The 13464-nt window shown below is 43.7% G+C and overlaps 1 protein-coding gene across 5 annotated transcripts in view; it reads right to left on the minus strand.

Moving 5' to 3' along the window:
- Positions 1–13464, minus strand: part of LOC124790108 (rab11 family-interacting protein 4) — a 965431-nt gene that overhangs the window by 238169 nt on the left and 713798 nt on the right. For 4 of the 5 annotated variants that reach the window (XM_047257679.1, XM_047257680.1, XM_047257677.1 and 1 more), the window contains one exon: positions 11148–11219. The exons of the other annotated variant lie outside the window; for it this stretch is intronic. In XM_047257679.1, coding sequence (XP_047113635.1) covers positions 11148–11219 — 72 coding nt within the window. The remainder of the gene's footprint in view (positions 1–11147; positions 11220–13464) is intronic. 5 annotated transcript variants of the gene reach the window in all.

A 13464-nucleotide genomic window follows, 5' to 3' on the forward strand; every position in this document is an offset into this window, starting at 1 on the left:
ACTTATCTTTATGCTATCTAAATGGCTGCAAATCAACTGCATGGACTTCTTGAAAATGGGTAGATCGACCGTAGCGGTGTTCACATATTGCTGTGTTTCCCCTGTCGCACAGCGCTCATGGTCTGACACGCGATTTGTAATTGGTCGCCTGGTTTCGTCAATGTAGGTGTCGTCGAATTCTACTTGCAAGAAGCCCATATACTTACTCGGTGGCCATGGAACCCCCAGCTGAAAATAAGGAAGGTCGCTGAAACACGAACAGTGAGTAAGGCTACAAGTTACCGACAGCCTGGGTCTCATCGATCCCCGTATTTTCGTTAACCAGACGCTCCGCAATGCTAGGGTTCACTACCACAAACATGCGGCCACAAGAAAACTTTCGTGCGGTAGCGACGTCTTGCAGTAGGAAAACGCTGCCATGGGTAGAAGCTGGCGATTCGCTGCCACCTACCACCTGCTAGGGTAGCATAGCCACCAGCCTATCGTGCAGCCAACCCTCCACATGATCTTGCCTTCGAACTGTTCAATGACACTCACCTGAAAACTGAAATTAGATATTAAAATGTAAATTTTGTGTGACTAGGGCCTCCCGTCGGGTAAACCGTTCGCCGAGTGCAAGTCTTTCGATTTGACGCCACATCGGTGACTTGCGCGTCGATAGGGATGAAATGATGATGATTAGGACAACACAACCCCCAGACCCTGAGCGCAGAAAATCTCCGACACAGCCGGGAATCGAACCCGGGCCCTTAGGATTGACATTTTGTCGGCTGACCACCCAGCTACTGGGGCGGACAATTAGATAGTGTATATATGGAAGACTATTTACAGAACTGAGTAGTTCGTGTCCTGTGGAAGACCGTTGCATAGAAGGCAGAAACGTTTGTTTTATATTTGTTTTATTGTTTCATAATGGCGTTGCCTAGCACTCTAAAGTAAATTATTCAAGCCATCCCCACTTGTTTGACAATAGGTGGATAGGTGGAACGTGTCCACTCTTCTCTAGCGAGAACCGTTAGGCCGTCCCTCCTGCTCGATCGCCGACGCACTGTTGGGACGCCAGGGGAGTGCAAACAGTTGTGCAGGGGCGGTGCCGTGGTTAGCAACGTGCCCGGCTGCCTTGTACGGCCTCACGGCAGCCGCTACGTCACCCTGGGTGACGTCACGAAACGTGCTGACGTAGGCGCTGACCCCCACGCGGCTTGCTGCGTCCAAGCACCTTGCCAGCTCACGCTGGCGCCTTCCAATGCTCGACAGCAACATCTTGTGTTTGTGGTATACGCAGTGTCATACCCCAAACTTTAGTTCGCCGCGCGGTTAGAGCCGCCACGTTGGGAATCGCGCGGGCCTCCCACCGGAGGTTCGAGCCCTTCCTCGGGCATGGATTTGTGTGTGTTGTCATTAGCGTAAGTTAGTTAAAGTAGTGTGTAAGTCTTGGGACCGAATACCTCAGCAGTTTGGCCCCTTAGGAATACACACATTTGAACATTTTTGGGCTTTAGTTCGTCAGTATAGCTTTCATGAACGCTAAAGCCATTAATGTCCGAAAGTAACTGAAGACTGGAAAAGGGAAACGTTCTAAGTTCCATTCTTTCTCACAAAACACGTTTTCAGTGCTATTACGTTCTCGATAATACGAGGGTTGTCCAGAAAGTAAGTTCCGATCGGTCGCGAAATGGAAACCACTGGGAAAATCCGGTAAGGCTTTGCACAGATGTGTTGGGCAGTGTCTCTAGTATGCCCGTCGATCGTGTTGCGTCACTCTTTTCAGTTTTGAGTGAACAGTGAGCACGTAAAGAAGAGTAGGGAATAGCGTCTCCCGCCAAGTACGAGGGACTGGTTAGAGATTTCGCCTGTGTCATGCAGCCCACATAACACAACTGTCGAGCAGTTCCTTCTTCATGCCAATTCTCGGCCGCACACTGCAGGGGCAATGAAGACGCTCCTGCAGCGTTTCCGATTAGAAGTGTTTGATCACCCACAATTCAGCCCGTAACTGGCTCCTCATGAGTCTCTGCTCACAAGAACCGCTGGCTATGAAGACAGAATTTTTCCACAGACAACGAGCTGCAGACCAGTGCAGATAACTGTCCGAAAGCACAGGCGCCTGCTTTCTATGACGAGGATACTGGAAAGTGATGCAGCACTACGACAACACTCGAAATTCCAGAATGAGATTTTCACTCTGCAGCGGAGTGTGCGCTGATATGAAACTTCCTGGCAGATTAAAACTCATTCTGGAAACATCCCCCAGGCTGTGGCTAAGCCATGCCTCCGCATATCCTTTCTTTCAGGAGTGCTAGTTCTGCAAAGTTCGCAGGAGAGCTTCTGTAAAGTTTGGAAGGTAGGAGACGACGTACTGGCAGAAGTAAAGCTGTGAGTACCGGGCGTGAGTCGTGCTTCGGTAGCTCAGTTAGTAGAGCACTTGCCCGCGAAAGGCAAAGGTCCCGAGTTCGAGTCTCGGTCGGGCACATAGTTTTAATCTGCCAGGAAGTTTCAACACTCGAAATTGGTGCGGAGCCTATGTAAAGAAGTAGGTGGAAGGTGGAAAAAAAAGTTTCTTGTTTTCACTGTGGTTTCCATTTCGCGACCGGTCGGAACTTACTTTTTGGACAACCGTCGTATGTTGCAAGTTTCTAGACTTGATCCAGGTGACAAACAATGGAGGTCTTTCAAACATACGTTAGTGGATGGTGCGTGGGCTTTTTGCCAAGCTACGGTTCCCTCTGGCATTTCAGAATTTAAAAGATATGAGAAGCGTTTTTTGTTGACTACGGTTCTATTAGTTAAAAACCTAATTCAACACCTTAGCAAAGTAAACGAGGGGACGACCGAAACGTCTTATCTAAAAATATGATCAGTGAGATGGAATGTTTTTCATACATGGGAACGAAGAGGACTGCTGGAGCTGCAGAGACAAGGCGTAGCCTTTCGAAGCAGCCTCCGCATTAATGGCACTTCGATCAATGACTGTTTTGTCAAAAACTGACATTTTTGACAAGCTGTGACATTGTCGCGAAAAAACAGCGACCCGTATATGTAATAAGTTCCCTTTAATACGTTTCAAGCTCCTTACAGACTTCAACTATTGTATCCCCTTTATTTTCGCTGTTTCAATTAATTATTGTAAACTAATGTATGCCGACATTTGCGACACCTAATGAACTTACAACACAAACATCTTGTGGCTACTACACGGGAGCTTGTTTTAAACAGTAGTGCTACTGACAACATGACTCGTGCATATGATAATATTTATATGTATTTGACGATGCTGGTGCTGGTTCCGCATTTGACATTTGACGATGCCACTATGGCTGCAGTACATTAGGACTTTGTTTTTATGAAACAGGTATGCCTTTTCATATTTAAAGCGCACAGATGTAAATTTTGCCAGTACTACTTTTCAATATGGTCTATGTATTGTTTTTAAGCTGTAGACAATCTTCGAGTGTACTTATGTTTTAACCATTTTTTCTGCAGATCTGTTAACAAAAAGTCTGTGACCACAGACGTAAATTAAAGGAAACTTATGACGTTTTTGAGCCATTGACAGTATAGAAAATACAAGATGATTGTAGCAAAGAGAAAAACAGCAACCAGTCACTTTTAAGAATGCTGCTTATTTACACAAATAGCACCGTTACCGGTTTCGAACACGCTGGTTCATCTTCACACGGCTGGTCAGTCTTATATAACATATAGCAGCCCAATAAGAAAAGTAAGTTCCGAAAGGTCACGAAATGGAAAACTGTGAAAACCCCCATGAATTGCTTTGCACAGATGTGTTGGACAGCGTCTCTAGTATGCCCGTCGATTGCGTCACGTCGCTTTTTTCAGTCCTGAGCACACGGTGAGCACGTCACGATGCCTATAAAATAGTGTCTCACGCCAAATATGACAGCTTGGTGAGAGATTTCAGCTTATGTCATGCAGCCCACATAACATAATTGTCACACGTTTTCCTTCTTTGTGACAATTGTCGGCCGCACTCGGCAGGGGCAGTGAAGATGTCCCTGCAGCGTTTTCGATGGGAAGCGTTTGATCAGTCACAATAGAGCGCGTAATTGGCTCTCCCTGATTTTCATCTCTGCTCACATGAACTGCTGGCTATGAAGACAACGTTTTGGCAGAGACAACGAGCTGTAGATCAGCTTAGAGAACTGGTGGAAAGCACAGGCGGCTGCCTTCTATGAAGAGCGTACTAGAAACTTGGTACAACGGTACGATAGATGTCGAAGTCGCAGCGGTGACTGCGTAGAGAAGTAGCTGGAATGTGTAGCTAACTGTTGCAAATAAAACATTTCTGATTTTATCAGCGGTTTCCATTTCGCAACCGAACAGAACTTACTTTCCGAATAGCCCTTGGAGTTATATTAGTGATTCGTTTTTTTTGTTTTTTTTGACAAATAACAACAAAAGTAATGTAAACTTGAACAGTGTCTCAAGGTGCAGCTGTCGTTCGAAAGATGTAACGGCGATATTTGTGTGAATAATTAGCATTATAACAATGGGTGGCTAGAGTTTTCTTTTTCTCCCAAGAGTGAGTTTGTAAAATCTTTCTTCAAAATGGTTCAAATAGCTCTAAGCACTATGGGACTTAACATCTGAGGTCATCAGTCCCCTAGACTTAGAAACTACTTAAGCCTAACTAACCTAAGGACATCACACACATTCATGTCCGAGGCAGGATTCGAACCTCCGACCGTAGCAGCAGCGTGGTTCCGGACTGCAGTGCCTAGAACCGCTCGGCCTTATTGCCACTTATAACCAGTCAGTTTCTTGGTATTGCACTTAGAACGCTCTTAAGAATGTATTTATTTTATAATTTCTCCCGTTATTTTTTGTGGTGATGCGGTGAACAGCATTATTTTGTGGTATCAGAATACCTTCCCAATTTTTTTGGATACAAATCAGCTGCGCACAAACAGACATACATTGTATTTTCATCTTCCTGACAAATTCCAAATTTGGCGCTTAGAGCGCTTAACATTTCCACAATTCAACTGGACTGTTGAATTACACCGTAAGGAACAGTGCAGCTTTTCTTTGAATCTTGCCACCTCTTCCATCAATTCAACTGCCTGAGAGTCCCAGATCGACAAACAGTTCACAAGAATTGTTAGGACGAGGATTTCCTAAGCCACATTGGACGCAGGCGAATACAAATCATTTAGATTCTTGCAACAAATCTCAAACACTCATTCCCCACAGTTAAATTCATGTAATCCTTCCGTTTTAAATTGCTGCGAATAGACAGTCATTGGAACTTGACGCTTGTGTCTCATTCCTGTGACCGATCACCGATTGTGAAGTCAAACGAAATCGGGTCTTTATATATATCTACGCGTTTTAAGTGCATTTTTTTTCGATTAGTTTGACGGATAGCTTCCAGTCCCTGCAGCATGGTTTCCAAAACTGTGTTCTGTGGAACACTGGTGTTCCGCAGGAAATCAATAAGTGCCCCGCGAAAAAAATTATAACATGGAGGTTTTTTCGACATTTTGATGATACTAATTTATTTTTTAAATATTATTATCATTTATGGATGTATGGATTTAGAATTGAAGTTCACTGAATCAGAAAAGTATTCTCATTTTTTAAAATTTTATTAACCTTCAAAACAAGGTGTTCCATCAAAGTACAAGGATTATCAAAGTGATCGCACATGCTGTAGAGCAGTGGTTCCCAAACCTTTGCCCTGACGGAACACTTTGATAATCCTTGTATTTTGATGGAACACCTTGTTTTGAAGGTTAATACCTTCCTGTTTTCGTAGCACTTGCCAAACACAGTGAGTTACTTAGTCATTGTTACCAGGCGGTTTATGCTGCGCTAAGCACTGCAACCTCACTGACGTCCCCCACCCTCTATTTTAACACATACAAAAAAGAAGGAAAAACTGAAATCAATGTTTTTGAATACGCTTGAGAAGTAGTGTAGCCTACGAAAACAGATTTATGTCCCTTCCGTCAGCTCCTGATGACGGGTTTTAGCGTTCCTGTTGGGAAAGACCCTCTAACGAAAGGAGTGTTAGCACACCGGGTCTGACGCGTCAGCCGTGGCCCTTAAAATGCAGCAGACGGTATGTGTCCTTAGCTGAGGCTACACATTCACGGGAGGGCACATACTCAGACAGGGCAGTTGGAATTCCCCTGTAGTAAGTCATTAGCTCCTGTAGTGACAAACTCACATCGATACTGGCGCCTGTGGCAGCTGATGCTCGCCATTTCTCACGACTTTGTACAGGGTGATTCAGCTACCTCTACCGATTTGTTTTATGCAACCCACAGTACATCCGCATCAGGAACGGTATGCAGACAGGCGACAGCCACGTAATCAATATAAATTCCCTCTCGTAGCTCTGGGTTACTTCTAGCAAACGGAATCACACTGTAAGAGATACAAATGAGATTGGCCATGAGTTATGCTATTTTTAGACAAAGATATATCTTACTTCTGCCATGTTTATACAAATATCTCTAATATTTCTTTGTGTAATTACTGGTGTAATCATAAAGTTTTTGGATGTCTCTGCAAGTTTCTTCCGTTTATATAACTTAATCTTTCGGAAATTGTTGTTTATTCCGTTTATTACTTCAGCCTTCGGAAATGGTTCAGAAGTCATACATCGGAAAGTTGTAACCTTCATGCTTCCGATTTTAATATCTCCCGTTAATTTCGCTGTTTCCAATGGTCAAGAAGACTTTACAAGTAAATGTTTCTGAACCATTTACGAAAGATTAAGTACTGTAAACGGAATAAACTTACGGAGACATCCAAAACCTGTATGACTACAACACTAATTACCCAAAGAAAGATTCGAGAGACATGGGTAAGTATGGCAGACGTAAGGTATATCATGGTCCAAAAATACCGTGTAATAATCCTCACTTGTGTTTTTTTACAGTATAATTCTGTTTGCTAGCAATGGCCCAAAGCTCTGAGAGGGAAATTATATCGATTACGTAGCTATCGCCTGTCTGGATAACATTCCTGATACAGACATGTTGTGGGCTGCGTAGAACAAATCGGTACGGGCAGCTGAGTCATCCTGTATATGTCATCTAAAACTTGCACACTTTTTATTTTTTCAATGGTTATAAATACGGAAACGTTTGCAGCAAAGTACAGTAGGCACAGAGCACATAATTTTGTAAGGGTAGTACTCTTAACTTTTGTGTCAACGACCCTCCCAGATAGCCGACTTGTTAACATGCCGGTTGAGGGACACAGAGGGCAATACTGACCCGGATCGAACGATGACAACGGGGTCTGGTAAGCCGATCATGTCAGACGTAGTTTGTAGGCGGTTTTCCACATCCATCTAGGTAAATACTGGGCTGGTACCCGCATCCCGCCTCAGAGATACGCTATACAAACCTTTGGAAAATATTCATACATCTGCACGTGAGATTTGTTCTATACACAGACAGATGGGTAACCTGATTCCTTGCCGGCCGCGGTGGTCTCGCGGTTCTAGGCGCTCAGTCCGGAACCGTGCGACTGCTACGATCGCCGGTTCGAATCCTGCCTCGGGCATGGATGTGTGTGATGTCTTTAGGTTAGTTAGCTTTAAGTAGTTCTAAGTTCTAGGGGACTGATGACCTCAGATGTTAAGTCCCATAGTGCTCAGAACCATTTGAACCTGATTCCTTCCTTGGTGAGTGACTAAGAGACCGATGACCTAAAATGTTTTTTCTGTTTAAACTCATGATCATCATCACTATCATCATCGCAATCAGTTGGCATCCACGAAGTTACTGAAGGAAGGTTAATTTTTTTTAGATGGAACGATGTACGTTTTTAACAGCATTCAAAAGCTCTTTAATACACATTTGAAGTAATATGGCCCTCGTTAATGTTGTCTTTGTGACTCTGAAGAAAAATATCCGAGAAATTTACTTAAGTTGAAAGGCAAGACTACTGCGGTGTAAACAGTCAGATGTGACTCTTATGCCTGGCTCCATTATTGTATCAACTCTTAACACTGTCCACAAAAGCTGTTCACTTAACGCTCTGAGCTCCAATAATATGTACAAAAAATTAATTTTAAAATTTTTCGCAAGCAAGGAATACAAGAAGAAATTGGCAAAAAGTAAACAGTCAATTTTTTTAAGAAAGTGATTTCACTTTGGAAGCTTTGGGACACACAGTTTTCAACCAGCCGTCATTTCATGAGATACACAGGGTGGTCAGAAATAGTCTGAAAAACTTCTAAGGCTGTTGCAAGGTAGGTTGTTCTGAGAAATGATTATTAAAAACGAAATTCAATAAGTTGCGTCGTTTCCGATTTAATCACCATTGAAGTTAGCCAATCAGGCCACTGCGAGCGAACATTTAAGAGCCGGCCAGAGATGGTGTTGCCAGGCGTTTTCTTCGCTTGTTTTCCTAAGCCCGAACAAGAGAGCGATACAAAAATAGGACACCGGATTGCAGTAAGAATCGAACCCGAGCCAACGGCTGAGCAGTCACGTGCGCTGTCATCTATGCTATAAGAACAACTGAGACTAACTGTATCCGACAGACTGCTTGAAATCGCGCGCGCAACGACCTGATTGGCTAACTCCACTGCTCATTAAATCGGAAACGGCTCAACGTTCCGAATTTTTTTTCTCAACAATTATTTCTTAGCACAAGCTCCGCTGCAACACCCTTATAAGCTTTACAAACTGTTACTGATCACCCTGAATTTGAAAACAATTTCACATTTTTCCTTGACACAATCCCACATCTCGAAACTTCCACAAACTCGTAACACCTAAATCAAATTATACTCCAATATAGCAAAAATGGATCTAAAGCTTAATAAATTTACATCAAAAGCACGTACTGCTCCAGCGCTTTCATTTTGAAACCAGTCATCAGAGCAGTAGTACAAACACAGATTTACAATACAATAACATTACATACGCTTACTTTCACTGTCTATGTTGTCCTCAATATGATCACTATAAAAAATAACACATGTCACAATCTCCTACAGCCACGTAGCACAATCTCCACACCTACCATCGCTTTGAACGCTGTCACTGTTACAATCCAGTACAAAATGGCTCTGAGCACTATGGGACTTAACATCTGAGGTCATCAGTCCCCTAGAACTTAGAACTACTTAAACCTAACTAACCTAAGGACATCACACACATCCATGCCCGAGGCAGGATTCGAACCTGCGATCGTAGCGGTCGCGCGGTTCCGGACTGAGCGCCTAGAACCGCTAGACCACCGCGGCCGACAATGCAGTACATTCGAAGATGTACCTCACTGTACCACTAGATGATTCTGTCTTAAAATAGCATCGGCAGTTTATGCGAAAGCTACTGGTACTTCAAAATAAAAATTAATGAAATGATTGCCTCAGGCAGAAACCGCTGTACTGAAAGCGTTAAACGTTGGCACGTACACGCATTCGGAACAATTTGCCTGGTTCCCTCTGATATCAAATGATACTACATGGTTCCACAGACATTTTCAAGTCTCGAACATTTATGAGGTATATATGCAGACTGAAGCAGGATTCGAAGCTGGGTCCCCTGTTCTTTACACAGATGCACTCACCACTGCGCCACGCCGGCACAGTGGATTTGCAAAACCGCACGGATTACCTCTCATCAGTACAAATTCCCATTCACACCTCCATCCACTTGGTATTCCCACTAGAACAGCATTGCAGAGGCTCTCCAACTGTATTGAAATAGGACCTCAGCATTGAAAGAATTGTGGAATCTTCCCTGAAACCCAGGCATGGGTGCTCCAAAACAGTTGAAGAACCTCTGCAATGCTGTTCCAGTTTAGGGGGAATGCCAAGTGGGTTAAAGTGTGAATGGGAATTTGGACTGAGGAAGAAGGCTTGCTAAGGTAGTCCATGCAGCTGTGCAAAGCCACTGTCCCTGGGTGGTTAGTAGTCAGTCCACGTGCCTAGTGAGCAGCAGATCTGGGTTTAATTCCCAGTTTCGGTACAAATTGACATTCTTCGCTTCAGTCTGCATGTATACATTCGTAGAAGTACCTCACCACATCATCCAACGTCTCTATCTTCCAGCAGCATCGGTAGTTTATGCTACAGTCACTGGTATTAAAAAAATTAATGAATGTCAGTTTGAGGGAAAAGAAAACTATCTGTATTCTGCTATACACGAGCGTGTACACGCATTTGAAACAGTTTTCCTAAGGCCTCTCTTACACACTGATGCCGAATCTTATATAGATGTTTAAAGTCTACCAACAACGCAGAGACTGGTTTGATGCAGCTCTCCATGCTACTCTATCCTGTGCGAGCTTCTTCATCTCCCAGTACCTACTGCAGCCTACATCCTTCTGAATATGCTTAGTGTATTCATCTCTTGGTCTCCCTCTTCGATTTTTACCCTCCACGCTGCCCTCCAATACTAAATTGGTCATCCCTCGATGTCTCAGAACATGTCCTACCAACCGATCCCTTCTTCTAGTCAAGTTGTGCCACAAGCTCCTCTTCTCCCCAATTATATTCAATACCTCCTCAATACTTATGTGATCTACCCATCTAATCTTCAGCATTCTTCTGTAGCACCACATTTCGAAAGCTTCTATTCTCTTCTTGTCTAAACTAATTATCGTCCATGTTTCACTTCCATACATGGCTACACTCCATACAAATACTCTCAGAAACGGTTTCCTTGCCGTTGCCAGTCTACATTTTATATCCTCTCAACTTCGACCATCATCAGTTATTTTGCTCCCCAAATAGCAAAACTCCTTTACTACTTGTCTTATTTCCTAATCTAATTCCCTCAGCATCACCCGACATAATTCGACTACATTCCATTATCCTCGTTTTGCCTTTGTTGATGTCTATCTTGTATCCTCGTTTCAAGACACTATCCATTTCGCAGAATATTGTGTGTAAATTCCATAGTTTCAATAAAACCAACATCAAGATATGAGCAACAGTCAATTGACCTTATGGAAAGATTAATAATGAGACTGTAGATTGAAAGAGAAGCGAACGAGGTTCTCCAAATGGAGAACGAAGTGGCTCAGTGCAGTGAACACAGTAGTTAATGACGGCGCCCAACAGCGCGTGGTGCTAGCCTAGTGGGCGGTGAGTGGGGTTAGTCTGTGGCATGCAGTGCTGGTTGCAGGACAGTCAGTGTGGGTGGAGTTACCTGCTCGAGTTGGGCCTGCGCAGGCTGGTCCTCAGCCACGTGTGCCGCGCCAGCGGGCTCCGCCGGCCTTCTCTGAAACACAACACAACACAAGTCACCTCCCTGTCTCCTCCACCACTAGCTTATACCATCAACAATACTTAAGAGTTGTAAAACTACTGTTGGCTATCAGAGATTATCATAAGTAAGTAAGTGTAGACTACGGTACTTTTCCTAGTGCCTTTGGTCAGGAAGGTTGTACTCCCATTGCCTGTATGGCAGGTGTGTTGCATACCTATCAGGCGTTACTTATAAGGTTCGCTTTCTTTACACATGCGATCAATGTCTTATTAGATTCCCATAAAAACCGGAAGCGGTAAACTACCTAGAAAATGAGTGAGCATACATAAAGGGCCACCTACCCTGTGGAACACTTTTCTTATTCATAGTTATACTCCTTTGTATCATTTAAAAGAAAGCAGTATTTATAGCAAAATTAAACCTGTCAATGTTTAGTTCTGGTTTTATTCAAAAATGATTTGTAATGTGAAACAGAGGGGTGTTGTAGTAAAAATAACTAAAACAATGTAGATTTACTAAACTAATGGCCATTAAAATTGCTACACCACGAAGATGACGTGCTATAGACGAGAAATTTAACCGACAGGAAGAATATGCTGTGATGCGCAAATGATTAACTTTCCAGAGCATTCACACAAGGTTGGCGCCGGTGGTGACACCTATAACGTGCTGACATGAGGAAAGTTTCCAACCGATTTCTCATACACAAACGGCAGTTGATCGGCGTTGCCTGGTGAAACGTTGTTGTGATGCCGCATGTAAGGAGGAGAAGTGCGTACCATCACATTTCCGACTTTGATAAAGGTCAGATTGCAGCTTATCGCGATTGCGGTTTATCGTATCGCAACATTGCTGCTCGCGTTGGTCGAGATCCAATGACTGTTAGCAGAATATGGAATCGGTGGGTTCAGGAGGGTAATACGGAACGCCGTGCTGGATCCCAACGGCCTCGTATCACTAGCAGTCGAGATGACAGGCATCTTATCCGCATGGCTGCAACGGATCGTGCAGCCACGTCTCGATCCCTGAGTCAACAGATGGGGACGTTTGCAAGACCACAACCATCTGCACGAATAGTTCGACGACGTTTGCAGTAGCATGGACTATCGGCTCGGAGACCATGGCTGCTGTTACCCTTGACGCATCACAGACAGGAGCGCCTGCGATGGTGTACTCAACGACGAACCTGTGTGCACGAATGGCAAAACGTCATTTTTTCGGATCAATCAGGGTTCTGTTTACAGCATCATGATGGTCGCATCCGTGTTTGGCGTCATCGCGGTGAACGCACATTGGAAGCGTGTATTCGTCATCGCCATACTGGCGTATCACCCGGCGTGATGGTATGGGGTGCCATTGGTTACACTTCTCGGTCTCCACTTTGAACAGTGGACGTTACATTTCAGATGTGTTACGACCCGTGGCTCTACCCTTCATTCGATCCCTGCGAAACCCTACATTTCAGCAGGATAATCCACGACCGCATGTTGCAGGTCCTGTGCGGGCCTTTCTGGATACAGAAAATGTTCGACTGCTGCCCTGGCCAGCACATTCTCCAGATCTCTCACAAATTGAAAACGTCTGGTCAACGGTGGCCGAGCAACTGGCTCGTCACAATACGCCAGTCACTACTCTTGATGAACTGTGGTATCTTGTTGAAGCTGCACGCCATCCAAGCTCTCTTTGACACAATGCCCAGGCGTATCAAGGCCGTTATTACGGCCAGAGGCGGTTGATGTGGGTACTGATTTCTCAGGATCTATGCACCCAAATTGCGTGAAAATGTAATCACATGTCAGTTCTAGTATAGTATATTTGTCGAATGAATACCCGTTTATCGTCTGCATTTCTTCTCGGTGTTGCAATTTTAATGGCCAGTAGTGTATATAGTGCTAGAAAACGCTATTTCCTCAACAAAAAGGTAAAATTTAAAAAGTATAAAGCAAAAATATATCATACATCGTTTCAATATTTCGTGGAACGTGTACGAAATATGTTTCTGTTATTCATAAACAACTTTCGCATTTATCAGTAATAGCAGGAAACTCTCGATTTGCTCATAATGACGAACATTCTATTGAGTACAAAATAACAACGATAATTATGGAATTTTGTTTGTTTGTGCATGTAAACTGTACTTACATCAAAAGTAATCGCTTTAGTTACATGAAAGAACAGAAGTTACGCAAACAACCAATTTTTATTGCTTATAAAATGCAATTTGTGTTGTGCAGGGATATAAAATACATAATGGACT

Source organism: Schistocerca piceifrons, chromosome 3 (genome assembly GCF_021461385.2).
Source record: "Schistocerca piceifrons isolate TAMUIC-IGC-003096 chromosome 3, iqSchPice1.1, whole genome shotgun sequence".
Lineage (NCBI taxonomy): Eukaryota > Metazoa > Arthropoda > Insecta > Orthoptera > Acrididae > Schistocerca > Schistocerca piceifrons.